Source organism: Nyctereutes procyonoides, unplaced genomic scaffold, assembly GCF_905146905.1.
Source record: "Nyctereutes procyonoides isolate TBG_1078 unplaced genomic scaffold, NYPRO_anot_genome, whole genome shotgun sequence".
NCBI classification, from domain to species: Eukaryota; Metazoa; Chordata; class Mammalia; order Carnivora; family Canidae; genus Nyctereutes; species Nyctereutes procyonoides.
The window spans coordinates 20352284-20367884 of NW_026575046.1; the positions used below are offsets into that span (position 1 = coordinate 20352284).

Sequence of the window (15601 nt, forward strand, 5' to 3'; positions counted from 1 at the left end):
CAAATAGATAAAATCTTAAAAAAAAATCTCTGACTGGATATTCAGGATGTTAACATGTTCAAGAATATCAAAGAGAGTATATCCAAACAGAACCCATTCTTTTCCTATCTCCCACTGCTCTTCCTCGTCTCTTCCTATGGTCTCGGCTTCATTAGGAAATATTAGGAAGCATCCTCTGCTTTGGCAGCCATGTCCAATTCATCATCTAGCTAGGTTGAGTTCATCTTGGTCTCTCAAATCTGTCCTTCCGTCCTGTGGCTTACAACCTTGACATTTCTGGCCTAGATCACTGCAGGAGTCTTCTAACTGGACTCTGCCTCATCTCTTCTCTCCCTATTCTGCATAAAAGCTACAGAGTTCGGGGATCCCTGGGTGGCTCAGCGGTTTAGCACCTGCCTTTGGCCCAGGGCACAATCCTGGAGTCCCGGGATTGAGTCCCATGTCAGGTTCCTGGCATGGAGCCTGCTTCTTTCTCCTCCTCCCCTCTCTCTCTTTCTATCATAAATAAATAAATAAATAAATAAATAAATAAATAAATAAATAAACAAACAAATAAATAAATAAATAAATTTTTTTTTTTTAAAGAAACTACAGGGTTCTTTCTAAAATGCACATCTAATTGATCTAAAAACACCGAAGGGCTCCCAACTGCCTTCCAGATAAAACCCAAATTTCTTAACAAGGCATTCACATTCATTCATTCACTCATTCATTTATTTTTAAGAGAGAGAATGTGTGTGTGTGAGTAGGGATAGGGGAATGGGCAGAGAGAGAGGGAGAGAGAATATCAAGCATGCTCCACGCTCAGTGAGGAGCCCTACATGGGGCTTGATATCATGATCCTGAGATCATGACCTGAGCTGAAATCAAGAGTTGGAGGCTCAACTGATAGAGCCATCCAGGCACTCCCACATTCCTTCATAAATTTAGCCTTTCACTGTCTTTTCAACGGTAGCCTTTGGAGCCTGGTCTTGCCCTCACTCTACTCTGTTCCACTGGCAGGTCCTTGGGTAGGCTATTTATTTTGTAAACCACCATGATACTGCCTATTTTCTTTCCTTTGTGCCTAGAAGGGCCTCTTTGGTCTTATTCTCACTTGTAAACTCCTACTTACCGTTCAAGACTCATCACTCATCTAATCAATTTTCTCATTAGGAGAAGTGGAGTCCATTTATTCAACAAGCATTCACTGTGTACAGGCAAACACCATGCAAAATACTGGATAAACAGTAATGAGTGAGACAGGCAGAGCTCAGAGGTTATTTTAATACAGTGGTCAGTGCTGAGTTAGGTCATGTTCTAGGATTCAGAGAAGCACCCACAAAGCTTTTGAAGAGATAGGGAAGACTCGAGAAAGAAAAATATAACTGAGACATAAAAAAATGAGCAGAAATGAGCCAGATATAAAGGGTGGGAAGAGCAATTCCAGGAAGGGAAACAGGATGTGCAAAGTCTCAGGAGAACACGGGGGTGGGGGGTGGGGTGGGGAGGTGAGGAAGACAACATAATTCACACCATTTTAATACAGCTGAAGTGAGAAAGAGAGAAAGAGATAGGAGAAGGAGAGTCTGTAACATGCCTTGCAAAACACATGAAAAGTTTATATTTGGGGCACCTGGGTGGCATGGTTGGCTAAGCATCTAACTTAGTGTTGGCTCAGGTTGTGATTTCAGGGTCATGTGACAGAGCCCTGCATCAGGCTCTGTACTGAGGGTGGAGTTTGCTTAAGTGTCTCCCTCCACACCTCCCTATTCATGCTCTGTCTCTAAAAATAAGTAAATGATTATTTTTAAAAAAGGAAAGAAAGAAAAGTTTGTATTTGATACCATTAGCAGCTTTCCCGACACTCTCCCCAGGCTGTTGGGCAGCCTCCTTGCACATTCCTAACTCACCATCTGACACATATCACTATCCTGGCCCTTATCACGTATACGGCTCAAACTACAGGTCCTGCTGGAGGCATGGTGGTGTCTAGCCTCCCTGAATGTGCTCCCTCACGGCAGAGACTTTCTCTTTCCTGTAGCACACTGTTAAGAATACTCTAGTTCAGACAAAATGTTTACAAAATGCTTATTAAATGAATAAATGTATAAAACAATAATGTGGATGGGAAGAAAGGATATTCAAGTTTTTAAAAATGGCAGTAAAGTTAAATATGTTACATCACAAGGAAATGTAGGGGCCAAAATGAATGGTACATCACTGTAAGGATGAAGCCACAGACAGAGACGAAAACTCCACTAGACTCAAAGGCTGGACAGGGTTTGGGGAGGCAGAGTCATGTGGAAGGTCCTGCAGATCAGAGCACTGACCTGGTAAGGACAAGGCCAGAGCACAGAAGGAATGCAGAGAGGGGAGGGGGCTTACTGAGAAGAAGAGCAAGTGGAGAATGTTGCTGGAATTATCCTTAGAAGGTTTACCACTTTTCAAAGAAAACAGAGTCGAGAACTACATTGCCTTTACTTTCAAAGCAATGGATTCTTTACCACAAGTCCTATCACCTAGTTTTGGAAGGGTTCAAGAAGTGGTGAGATTTGGTGAATAAATGGTGAAATAAAATATTCTGCCCTTTTATCCAACTTCTGTTTTCCAGAAGTCATCTTTATGGAATTCCACTTAAACAGTCCTAGGGCAAGGCACCCTTTAGAACAGAATGCTGTTTAAAATGTGGCTCTGTGAAGTTTTTTTTTTTTTGTGTGTGTGTGTGTGTGTGTGTAAAGTATTTTGAACTTCCCCCCTCACAGGGCTGCTTTAGGGTGCTCTTACCACACCTCAGTGAGGGGCAGCAAACCAGACTCATGCCAGGATGCTATCCCTGTGGCTCCAGCAAAAAGAACAGCATCCAAACAAACCAACCCTGATACAGATAATTTTGTTTTTTGGTTTTATCAAGAGATCGAATCCAAAAGACACCTTCCAGGCTCCCGTCTGAGAATTACATCATTCTAACATCCTAGGTTCAAATCTGGGTCAGAAAAATGACTACAGACAACTGTCAGTGAGGCTGCTCTCAGATCTGAGCAGCTCTGAGTTGTACCATTAGCCAACATTTTCCAGCTAAGAAAAAAAATCTAGAGAAGCACTAAAATGGCTGGTGTGTTCTGAAGTCCACTTACAAAAGAGAACTAAAAGCATGCAAGAACCATAGAATAAATTTCTTGGCTCACTGTGGGACTTTTACTGCAATTTGAACCCACATGATTAAAACGGAATTTCGGCTGACTCTCCCAAAATGAAATCCAACAATTTGCACTTGTGATTTGGGAAAGCAACAAAGAAAGGTAGGAATGATTAGTATATTCTTGATTTTATACATATCATCCATTTTAGACATCTAATAGTCCAAGTAAAAGGATGAATAAAACTTTTGATTATATACACTGTCAAAGTTACCAAGGTCAGCAGTTCAAGCCTGTATATGCATATTTCCAGACACTTGCACGTTAAGAATTCTACATTTAGAAACATTAAATTGATGAATTTTCCTATTCAGGCTACCCATGGATTAAATTAATCCTATGACTATCAACACAACACAGTTTTAGAGGGTAGAAAAAAAATTTCTAAAAATGCCTTATAAATAAAAAAGTGGTGGTAGGCATTAGAGGGAATAAAAACAGGCACCGTACCTTTTCAGTAATGATGCGGTTGACACACTGCTTTCCGGTCAGTGGCAATGTACATTTCTCCATAATTTTATGTACATTTCCCTGTTTTAAAGAAGAAATATTGAAAAAAAAGAGGAGCAGTTAGGGAGCAATTCTTGTTTAGAAGTAGAATAACAATAGGACAAACAGGAACTATCAGAGAAATCGTCTCCTAGGTACAGGCTATTTCAAAATGTTTGCACAGTCATGCTTTTACTCTTTCTGGAGACAGCTTCTGTTCCTAAAAGAATATAGGGAGAATACCAAATGAATAGCCAAAGTCATAAACGACTTAGTTGGGAAACACCTTGCTACAAATTGGACTTCTCAAGTCCCAGTCCTCCTATTCTAAAATGAGAAATTTCACTTCTAGTGTCCTGCTTATTTTTCTCTTTCAGGGAAGGGTCTCTTTGACATACATGGCTACTATTCACCAAAGATAGGAAACACACATGAAACACAAATGTATAATACCCTTTATAATGTTAGTTTTGTTAGAAAAGTAAAACATACATGAAAACGGCAGTGCCTACCCTCCCCTTTATAGTTAGACCTGTTCTCAACAGGAACCATTTTACTTTTTTTTTTTTAGCATTTTCTTTATATCTCTACATATTTTCCTGTTACCTCTTCATTTTTAAATATCATGTTTACCATGCTATTTATTTCTTGTTTAATCTATTTTAGACATTATCTACTAACTTCTTATTGTGGCATATGAAGACTTAACTCTCTTATAAAACCCTATTCTCCCCATTCTCTGCAGTTCTTCAGTAGAGCTGGGTCACAATTTGTAGTTAACTTCCTGGTTAGAATGGACATCACTCTCCCTAAATGACCATGTAATACAGTTCACTGCAGGGCCAGGCAGTGTAGTATACCATGATTATATTCACATTCTCATACAGTTATTTGCTTTTCCTGGAGTTTGTCTGAGACTCAGTTTGTTCACATTAGTAAAATGTATGAACTGGCTGAAATCTATATTTTTTCAGTTTCTTTTAGCTACTGTACCCTTTCTTCAAACATAAAATAAAAAAGTATTAAGAGTAAAAAGCATGGTATTTACACAAAGAAAGCAAAAACACCAGCTTGAAAAGATATGTGCACTTCTATGTTTATTGCAGCATTATTTATAATTATTTATAAGATAGGGCAGAAACTAAGTGTCCATCAATAGATGAATGGATAAAGAAGACGTGGTTACATGGTAACATACACACACATACAGAGGAATATTATGCAGCCATAAAAGGAATGGGATTCATGTTATTTGAGACAACATGGATGGACCTAGAGGTTACTATGCTAAGTGAAATAAGTCAGACTGAGAAATACAAATACCATATAACTTCAGTCATAAGTGGAATCTAAAAACAAACAAACAAACATGAATAAACAAAAAGCAGAGTCAGACCTATAAATACAAAGAGCAAACTGATGGTTACCAGATAGGGGAGTACGGGGTTGGCAAAGTCAGTGAAGAAGAGTGGGAGGTACTGGCTTCCAGTTACAGAATGAATAAGTCATAGGAATTAAAGACACAGCATAAGGAATATAAGGAGTACAGTCAATGATACTATAATAGATACATGTATCAGGACAGATGTACATTATGCTATGCTCACCAGAGCATACAAACTTGGTGAATCACTATACTATACATCTGACACTCCTGTAACATTGTGTGTCAACTAGACTAAAAAAAAAAAAAGAAGAATGGGAAGCAGTCCCCTCCCCCCATTATCCCCCTTCCCCACATCCCAGATATAGAGGTGGCCTCTGGGTACATGTATGGAACACAGCTGTAAACATTAGCTCTGATGATCTGATTATGATAATGATTAAACTCTTTTCTAAGTATCAGGCAACAGGAGCCTAAATTAGTATTTCCCTTGAGGCTGAAGGCTACCCCATCATATTATAGATCTTCTATTAAAAAATGGCAAAATGCTTCTATTGTTTCTTTTTGGATCTAAAAACACCACACATGATGTCATCATCATCTTTAGCTATCTGGCTGTTTATGCACCTGCTACCTGGTTTATCTTTCTCTCAAGATTTCTGTCAGACCAAGTATACAGTCATAAGCAAGGACTTTCAGATAACTGTGTTTAAAAGATTTTGCTCCTTGTGATAAACTGTCAATTCACCAATGCACCAGGAATTAAAAGGTTTTAGTGTACTTACCCCAGTGCATGGCATAAAAAGTATTCTGTATTTTTTGAATAAATGAATGGGGAGGAAAATGGAAGGTCTGTTGGGAATCCCAGATGGATTTCAAAAAGACAAACTATTACTCTAATTTAATCAAAATGAGTGCAAAATACATATAGAATAGACATTACACCTTTAATAACAAGTTATAGGCTTCTGAATCTTACTGTATAAGAATATTTATAACTGTAGAAATAAAACCTCATTTTCATTTCATTTTTAATGCTCTATTTTCCCTTCTAGTTTCAAAGAAAGTTTGCACGTGTCAGAGAAGCTTAATTAAAGAGCTGAAATTAATGATGAATATTCAAGCTTGTACAGTTGTCAGGTCTCCTTACATTTAATATAACTCAAATAAGGCATGTCACAATGAATTCCGGGCCTGCCTGGGAACAAAGTGAACAATCTGTGGGCCTCTGAAGAACATTTTTTTGCAGGGTGCTCTTACTTTGTTCTCATTATTTGAGCAAGATCTGCATCTTGTATGAAAGTAACTACTTGGATTTTAATGAACAACCAACTCCATTTTAGGAGGAATTAGGAATTTTAACTGACAGAACTGGCTGCATGCTGCCAGTAGAGACCTTTTATAGACTATCCACTATATAAACAGTATAGCCTATGGTTAAGAGTGTGGCCAGAGCCAAGGAACCTGAAGGTAAAGTCTGGCTCTGTTCCATGCTGGCTGTGCAAAGTTCCTATGCCTGCACTTCCCCATCAGCCTTACCTTGTGGGGTTACTGCAAAATGAGATACAAGTGTCCAGCACTTAACCAGTGCTCAGCAAATGTTTGCTACTATTGTTTATACAAAACATATTTAACATGTCTACTAGGGAATTCCTTAGGAGCTCTTAAACTCCTATTTGAAGTTAGACATGTAATTATGCAGAAAATGGCCTAAGCACAATTCCTGAGACCCAGAGAGCTAATGAAACCATATATGGCTGGCCTAGGATGCAGGCAACAAGGGTATTCTTGCAGTCAGAACAATGTAGCTGGAGGACTCCATTCGCATTTAGCTCTAAGACACAACCCAGATCAAGGAAAAAGAAAAAACAAGAGGCAAAAAAAATAGAAGAATGTCACAATTTCAATATTCAACAACAGATTAGCTATGAAGCCAAAATAGGACTAACCTCTACTTTAGCGCTCTACTCTAACCATGCTGGGCTGAGCCTTACAATGTGGCATGGAAGCTGCATAGATTAATGATTCACAAAGAAGCTGAGCTTTTAACCTTTCAAAATAAATCCTAAAAAAGAGATACAGTGTAGTCCAAAGACTTTTTCTCTTGCATCTGTCTTTGAATGGTCTGTTGGGTCCCTTCAATTCTTTGTGTTGTGGTTTCCTCTATGATGGCCTTGTCTTCTTCCCTGATCCCTGATCACTGGAGGAATTACACAAAACAACTGAAAGGGCAGTAATGTAGGAGAGGTGGAATCTACACACAAATATTTAGCGTCAGTGGGGTCTGGTGCATCCTTCCCATTCTGCTTCTTTCTGTCTTCTCCTGTGAAGAAATGCCAGAAAAAGCAGAGGAGCGAATACAAAGTGCAGCATTAAAAATGTTTTGACTAGCCCCGAAGGCTGATTTCACCATGCCCTTTTCATTTTATTGCTAACTTCATTATAACCTTGATGAAGAACTAAATCTCTTTCTTCCACCTGCTTCTCTCGTTTTTCTCTTCTTCCCCCCTTGATTCCTTACAGACTTCATGCAAGACCTGGGAAGTCACTGTTCTCTTTTTAAATGACTTAGGGTCTCAGTACTTTCTATTATTTGCCTCATGGTGATTTCTCTTTAATTCTTTAGATATCTGTGTGAAATCCTGCACCTAAATTCTTCAGTAACAAACTACAGTTAAATGATAATAAATCCCTTTTGTTATCATGAGGGTAAGCTTCATGTTATCACAATGAACTTAATCCCAAATAAAAAGCTCTCTTTTTCACAACAGGATGATTTTTGCATTTGATATCAGCATTTTATTCACCTGAGGCAACAGAGCGTGCATGTAATAAGATTTTGTTTTACATAAAACACCATCTTACGCCTATCTTTTCTGTTACATGCTTTTTAAATGTGGCTGAACATATTCTTCGTTCAAGAAACTTGTTTGGGAAAGCTCTAATGATCAAGTGCAGAGAAGGCAAATTCTAAAAGTTGGTTCTTTAAGGAACCAAATCTTAAAGCCTTTTTTTGTTCATGCTACCGGAAACAAACACCACCACATACTCCATCACCCCACATTCAAATGGTAACACTCTCCCTATTCTTCAGGACTTACTGCTTGAATATTGTAATTCTGATTGAAGGAACTCCAACAGAGCTAGCGTTGTAAAATACCATGTGACTGAGTATCTAAGGACCACTGGAGGCTGCTTTCTAGTCTCAAGATATTTGAATATTCCCCAACGTATTCGAGCTCACTAGGAGAAGCACAGCCAGCAGAAGTGTGTGACTGGGCTTACAAGACTTTGGGGAGATAAATAAAGGTATGATCAAAGGGAGAAGCAAAGACATCTCAGGACTGCAATATGAAGCATACAAATTTGTAAGTCAAGAGAGAAACAGAGTGAATTATGGTTATTCTATCTTTTCTGGTTACTCCTTCCTAAAGCTTCAGGGCTGGCATTAACTCACTCAAAACAGGGGCTGCATAGGCTGAACTTTTACAAGAGAATATGCAATACTTTGGTGGCACAACGAAACCTATGACAGATCTCTCTTTGGGCTTTTGCCAAAACATCATAAAAGAAGCCTGAATGTCACTGTCCCTTGCGTTTCCTTCTCCCCACTGATCTCAATGCTTAAACCAAGTGAAAAGCAGCTTCTATATTACAGACACATACCAACACACATCTCACAGACATAATCTATTAGGGAATGTCATATAACAAAACATAGTACTGTCAGATCACTATGACAATTGGTGTGGTAAGCAGAAAAGAAAAATGGGATTGGCTAACTAAAGGAAATTGGGGTGTGCAGGGTAAAAGGACAAGATGATATGACTCACATGGAGTTTATGCTCCTGGGGTATTTTTGGCCTTTACACAGCACTTATTTGGTAGGGATTCCAACAAAGCACAAAGGACTTAAGTAGAAAGAGTCAGTGAGCTCTGAAGTACAGAACAGGTGCTACTACAAATGGTTTTTATATGTGGATGTAATAACAGTTTGTGGTTACAGGCACATTCTCCAGGGGAAGGCTAACCAAATAAGACGGTACAAACAGCAAGGCATTACCCTGAAAATAGTCTTCAGGGCTTTGAGATCTTAGACTAGAAGGCTGTTTTTCTTAAATATAACACAAAGATCTTTATCATGGCCTTTTATTTTCTCTCTAAAGGTTGCATCCTATGATCTCTAGCCTAAGGATGGTACAACCCAGGCGTGAACAGGAATGATTTTCTTTCCATTCATGAATTGTGGTACACAGGAAAGCTTCTCTGTGAGTTAGCTTTCCTTTCAAGAACTGGATACTCAAAGCCTCAGAATTTAGATTTATTAGCTTAATTAAATTTCTATAAGACATTTTAAAGAGCTTTATTGGTTGTTGGACTGTGTTCTGCTTTTTTTCTTTTCCATTATACAATTTTTTTTGGCAGGCATTTCCATCATTAATGGAAAAATAAAAAGGTAAAAACCATGTAAGGATTTCTATTTTTTATTTTTATTTATTTATTTTAAGATTTTATTTATTTATTCATGAGAGACACACAGAGAGAGGCAGAGACACAGCAGAGGGAGAAGCAGGCTCCTCACAGGATCCTGATGTGGGACTCAAACCCTGAACTGGGATCATGCACTGAGCCAAAGGCAGACGCTAAACTGCTGAGCCACCCAGGCATCCCAGATTTCTATTTTTTAAAGGTAAATATATTTTTTTCTAACAGATCCTAGTCACAAAATAGTCTTATTAACAAATTATAAAATATTTACAAGTTTTTATGAATGAAAAAAATTAAACCAGCTGAAATCATATTAATTATAAATTATTCCAACAAAGAAATACTTTATTTACCTTGGAATATACTTCTCAATGCTGCTGAAAATTATTTTCAGGGAAAGAATGTTTCCCAGGGAAGAATTTTCTTAAAACAATCTTTCACATTTGTTGGCTTTTGGTAACACATTAGGTCCAAAATAAATAGGACTAATAAACTTCAACTACTTTTTATAATTTCTCTCCATAAAAAGTAAAGACAACATAAAACTGCATTCAAGATTTCTGTATGACACCTTTGCTATCAGATATAGACTTGATCAAAACTTATTCATAAAGATTTATTCCCAACATCCTAACAATGTAATTATGATTCTTTTTATCCTTTCAGAATCCAGGCCTCCTACTGTAATAAAAATAAAATCTAAACCTGTTTTAGAAATAGAGCTTTCATTTATGTTCTCTACCTAAAATAGGTACCCAAGCTTTGCTTGTTTCCAATAAATGACAACTATGACTGAGTTTCTCTGTTTTTGTGCTCTGAAAGTTATACCCTTAGGAAACATTTCCAGTGCACAATACTGAGAACAAAACACTTTCTTTTATATTGTTGGTGGTGATGGTACCTGCCAGACAAAAAAGCTTATTAAAAAAAATGGGAACCCTGGGGATCCCTGGGTGGTGCAGCGGTTTGGCGCCTGCCTTTGGCCCGGGGCACGATCCTGGAGACCCGGGATCGAATCCCACATCGGGCTCCCGGTGCATGGAGCCTGCTTCTCCCTCTGCCTGTGTCTCTGCCTCTCTCTCTCTCTCTCTGTGACTATCATAAGTAAAATAAAAAAAAAAAAATGGGAACCCAAAGGCAGGATACATGGATTCTTGGCTTGATTTTGCTCCTAATTTTGTACTTAACTTTTATGGGAATATTTAACCTCTATGACATTGAGTTGGTTTTCTTTTGCAAGGGAAACGACGAGACCTACCTCACAAGAGTATTGTAATGATAAGATGTGGAGGCAGTAGCAATGGAACTGCTTCAAAAAGTTAAAAGTGCTCTACTTGTTCAAAGTATCATTTTTATTTGAAGAATTCATGAATTCAGCAAGTATTTACTGAGTCCTAATGTGCATCAGACATGATTCTCTTCAGCTCTTACAATGGATAGCACCCCTGCCCTCACAGAACTTACATTCTGGTGAAGAAGGTGATGAAGGTCCATCACAAGAGAGGGGTACTTCTGTTTTCTAGAATAGTTGGGGAAAAGCTTCTGTGATATCTTGAGCAGAGACCTGAGTGAACTGAGGGAGCAAGTGAAGTAGGTATCTGAGGAATAGCATTCTGGGCCTAGAGTAACAGGTATTTTTGAAGGTTATCTGTCTCACCAAAGCAGGAGGGCCTTAGGGGAAATTCAAAAAGGGAAAGTGAACATTCTGAGACCTGAAGCTTCCAGAAAAGGGCAGATGAGGGTGAACACTGGTGCAGAGGTAGCTCTGGTGAGGACACAGCATCATCCTCAGCAGCATGGGGTATGATGAACACAGACTGGACCCAACTGAGTGAGACTCCTAGCTCTATCACATACCTGGACAAGTTTCTCAACCTGCCCACATCCCAGTCTTACTGAAGAGGGTCACTGAGAAGCTGACGAGATTCAGTATGTGCAATGCCAAGCACAGGGACTTGTAGCTAATGAAGACTCAAACCGCTCCTTCATTTTCTTGCCATTTTTAGAGGGTGGAAGAAGGAGGACATGTCAAGAGATGAAAAGAAGCCTTAGAAAAAAGGTAGCTAGACACCAAAAAACTCTGCCTAAGAAGAAGAAAATAGCAAAAATATCTTGCTTCTGTAAAAAGTTTTAATAAGGGATTTCTTTTTTTTTTTTTAAGAAGTTGGTAGCTTCATTCTTTTTTTTTTTTTTAATGTTTTTTTTCTTTATTTATTCATGATAGACATGGGGGGGGGGTGCAGAGACACAGGAGGAGGTAAAAGCAGACTCCATGCCGGGAGCCCGACATGGGACTCGATCCCGGGACTCCAGGGATCACACCCTGGGCCAAAGGCAGGCGCTAAACCGCTGAGCCACCCAGGGATCCCTAATAAGGGATTTCTAATCAAAAGTTTGAAGAATCATTTCTTTTCCTCTTTTTAGAAATTCTGTCTGAGATGAAAGAAAAGACTTTGGAAAAAAAATTGAGAGAAAGAAAGAATTTGCTAAATACAGGCCTCAATGTTTAGAAAACGAATGAACAAAAATAATCTAAAATGAGTCGGACTTCAATGCCTATGCATCAACATTAAAGTAACAACAAAAAGGAAGTCAGAATGAGTTTTCTCCAAATTAGACATTATGTTCCAGAAAAGATTTGGATTTGATTTGCATGCTTGGCATCCTTTTGTCTCTGAAACGAAGTATTCTGGATGCTTTTGCAAGGCATCTTTAGGAAGTCACCTGTGTTGGTTTCATTTCTATTGTTTCATATTTATGCTCTACTGCTCAGTTTCCACTGTTTACAAAACAATTTAGGATATTTTCATATTTATTACAATTTTCACAACAAAACCATTTCATGGCACACATCACTCTAACAGAACTCCCTCATGGGAAGCAAGACAGATGCAAATCTTCCAGCTCCATGCTCTCCCATGATACTGCATCTCCAAATAAAAATAGGGCAAGAGGCACCTGGGTGGCTTAGTTGGTTAAGCATTTGACTCTTGATTTCAACACAGGTCATGATCTCAGGGTCCTGGGATTGAGCCTGGTGCCAGGCTCCATGCTAGGCGTGGAGCCTGCTTGAGATTTTCTCTCTCTCTCTACCCCTCCCCTCTCATGCTGTCTCTCTCTCTCAAAAATTAATTAATTAATTAATTAAAAAATTAAGAAAAAACCGGGCAAATGAACTAACACTTCCATTCAAATTTGCAGGTCTCAAGGTGAGAATAGGTAGATTTTGTGTTAAAACTAAGAATTAGGGCAGCCCAGGTGGCTCAGCTGTTTAGTGCCTGCCTTCAGCACAGGGTCTGATCCTGGAGACCCAGGATTGAGTCCCACGTCAGGCTCCCTGCATGGAGCCTGCTCCTCCCTCTGCCTGTGTCTCTGTCTCTGTCTCTCACGAAAAAATAAATACAAAATCTTTAAAACAAAACAAAACTAAGAATTATAAAAAATAAAGGTGAATGAACAAAGGGTACAGACAATGAAGAAAGTACCACCCAGTATCAATTTTATAAATCATCAGAAACCCAGGGATTCAGGTCAAGAAGGCAATTAAGCTCAACTCAACTGATTTAAGGACACTGAGTTGGGAACAAGGAACATAGTTACATTGAGAGCTCTAGAGTTAGAAGACTGGACGTTGGAATCACAGACACTCAGTTCTAATCTCAGTTCCACTAGTTATGTGACTCAGGCAAGTTAACTTCTCTGAAGCTGTTTCTGAAACCATAAGAAATACTTGTATCAGGTTCATGGGCTTGTCCATGCAAATATACACAGAGTGCTTAGTCTACTGTTGGTACACAGTAAGCTCAACAAATGGTAGCTATTATTATCATAGGATGATGATACCACCATCATCATCACCACCACCACCACCACCAAATGTAAACTCCATAAGATCCAGGATTTTTGTATAATTTTGGTTGTACTAAACACATAATCAGCACTCAATAAATATTTGATAATTTATCAAAATAAAAGTATCATACTTTTCAAAATAAGGACACTTGCTGTCACCACCCACCATTTTCTCACGCTTCCCAAAATGGCACCACACAACTCTGGTAAGAAGCCATACTGTCCCCTTGAAAATAAATGTTGTGACAAGGCCATATTCTGTTCTGTTTTTCATTTTGCGCGCAGAGAGCAGCCACAATAATCATCTTTAAACCTAAATCTCAACATCTGCCCTGACATTTTCACTGAGTTTGAAGACATTATAGCTTTTACTTTTACTGTATATGCAAATAATTAAAGATACCCCACTGTGTCTTTCACTCAAAGTTCAAGAACCATTTAGCTGAAGATCCTAACTAACAGCTTTTATCTGCAACCTTTCTCTCTAAAATATAAATGCTATCAATTTGTACAAGCCTGAGAAAACAATAAAAACCACGGTTGCGTGGCCTGGTATATAGGATTTTGGCATACTGGGAATTTCCAAACACAGCACACATTACCTTTGCAGAATGTTCCATGGTGACCACCACTTTGGTCTTCACACTGGACACTAGATCCATAGCCCCTCCCATTCCTTTCACCATCTTCCCCTACAAAACAGAAATGGAAAAGAAGATATAATTCTCTCTCACTTCTTCTAGTATGTGGCAGAATTAAATTAATTGGCAAGAATAAGTCACTGGACTAATGAGTGAGAAAAACTCATTGACCTTTATTGCTTAGTTCTAGTAGCTTCACGACATTAATATTCTGTTACTCCATTATTCTATGATTGAAGGATAAGTTCAGGACAAATACTATGATATTACTTTTATTATATGTGGCTAATGGTATTTTGATGATATATTGGCAGCAAGACAATCAGTGGATAAGAAAAATCTTAAGAACCATTTCAGAATTCTGGCACTTTATCATTATTGCAATAATAGGAGATTGAAATCCTCATACCCCTGACATGCACTTCCTTCTTTTTAAAACACATAATCGGCACCACTGAGTCTTCAATTACAAACACTTTCTAAAGCACTCTCTTGGATTTCCTGCAGATTAAAATGCCATTAGGTAGTAGGCTAAGGCACTAATAGTGTTTCCCTAGTAATGATTAATATGAAGAGGTGGGTCTGCCTTTTTAAAACTTGGCATTTATCTTGCTCCTAGGAAAATAAGCCAAACAAAACAAAAAGTTTATTTCTGTTAAGCAAAAACAGAAAACAGAAGCAGAGTTCAGGACTTTCACCATCACCATTCTATTTTTGTTCACCTGTCCATCTCCTGATTCATTAAACATTTACCAGCCATATTCTACAGGCCACATACTCTGAATAATTCCCACTGTCTGTTCTATCTCCTGGTTACAGAGTCTTGGAAAAATCAGGTGTTTCCAGAGACGATGAAATAAATTCTTATTCAAATATATTGAAGAGAAATGTCTTCTAACATTGAAATCTCCTTAAATTTTTATTTCTTTAATCCAAGTCCTCTTGCTGATTTGACAGTAAACTCTCAGCTCCTTCCCCAAAATTTCATAGCTACAAGGAGATTAGGGAATGCACTCACACTTGACTTTCAAACATAGAGGTCTCAGATCCTCTGATTTCAGAAACATTTTAGAGGTCAATGCCAACACTGGACGAACATGAATTAGATGTGCATTATATAAAGGAAAGGAACAAGTGGTCAGGATGTCTTCATGGTTTGGAGCCTGCCACTAAATGAGATGGGCAGGAACTGGAAGTGGCTGCAGGGTAGTGGGGGAAGGGGGTAGGGAGGAGGACAGAAATGGAAGGTACAAAGTAAGTCTGTCTTCAGACATGTACGTTTGAGTGAGAATACCTACATGGAAATGTGTAATTTTATACTTCTAGGAGCCATGCCTTCATTAGTTAGCTGCAACTTTAATAAGTTAGGTATATTATTTTCATAGTATTTCTGTAGAGAACACCAATACCTTTATGGGATAAAATAAAAATAATGTTTCTGTAGAGAAATATATTTTCTCTACCTTTATGGGATGAAATATGAGTAATTCAGAGATGGAACCAATAAATATTTATCATAAACTCCAATACTAAGGAAGTTTGAGATTTTAGGGCCAAGGACACTAAAG

At 38.4% G+C, this 15601-nt stretch overlaps 1 protein-coding gene across 1 annotated transcript in view; it reads right to left on the bottom strand.

Moving 5' to 3' along the window:
* Positions 1–15601, bottom strand: part of OXCT1 (3-oxoacid CoA-transferase 1) — a 124959-nt gene that overhangs the window by 10240 nt on the left and 99118 nt on the right. The window contains exons 14-15 of the mRNA XM_055325101.1: positions 13995–14084; positions 3630–3710 (exon numbers count right to left, since the gene is read on the bottom strand). Coding sequence (XP_055181076.1) covers positions 3630–3710; positions 13995–14084 — 171 coding nt within the window. The remainder of the gene's footprint in view (positions 1–3629; positions 3711–13994; positions 14085–15601) is intronic.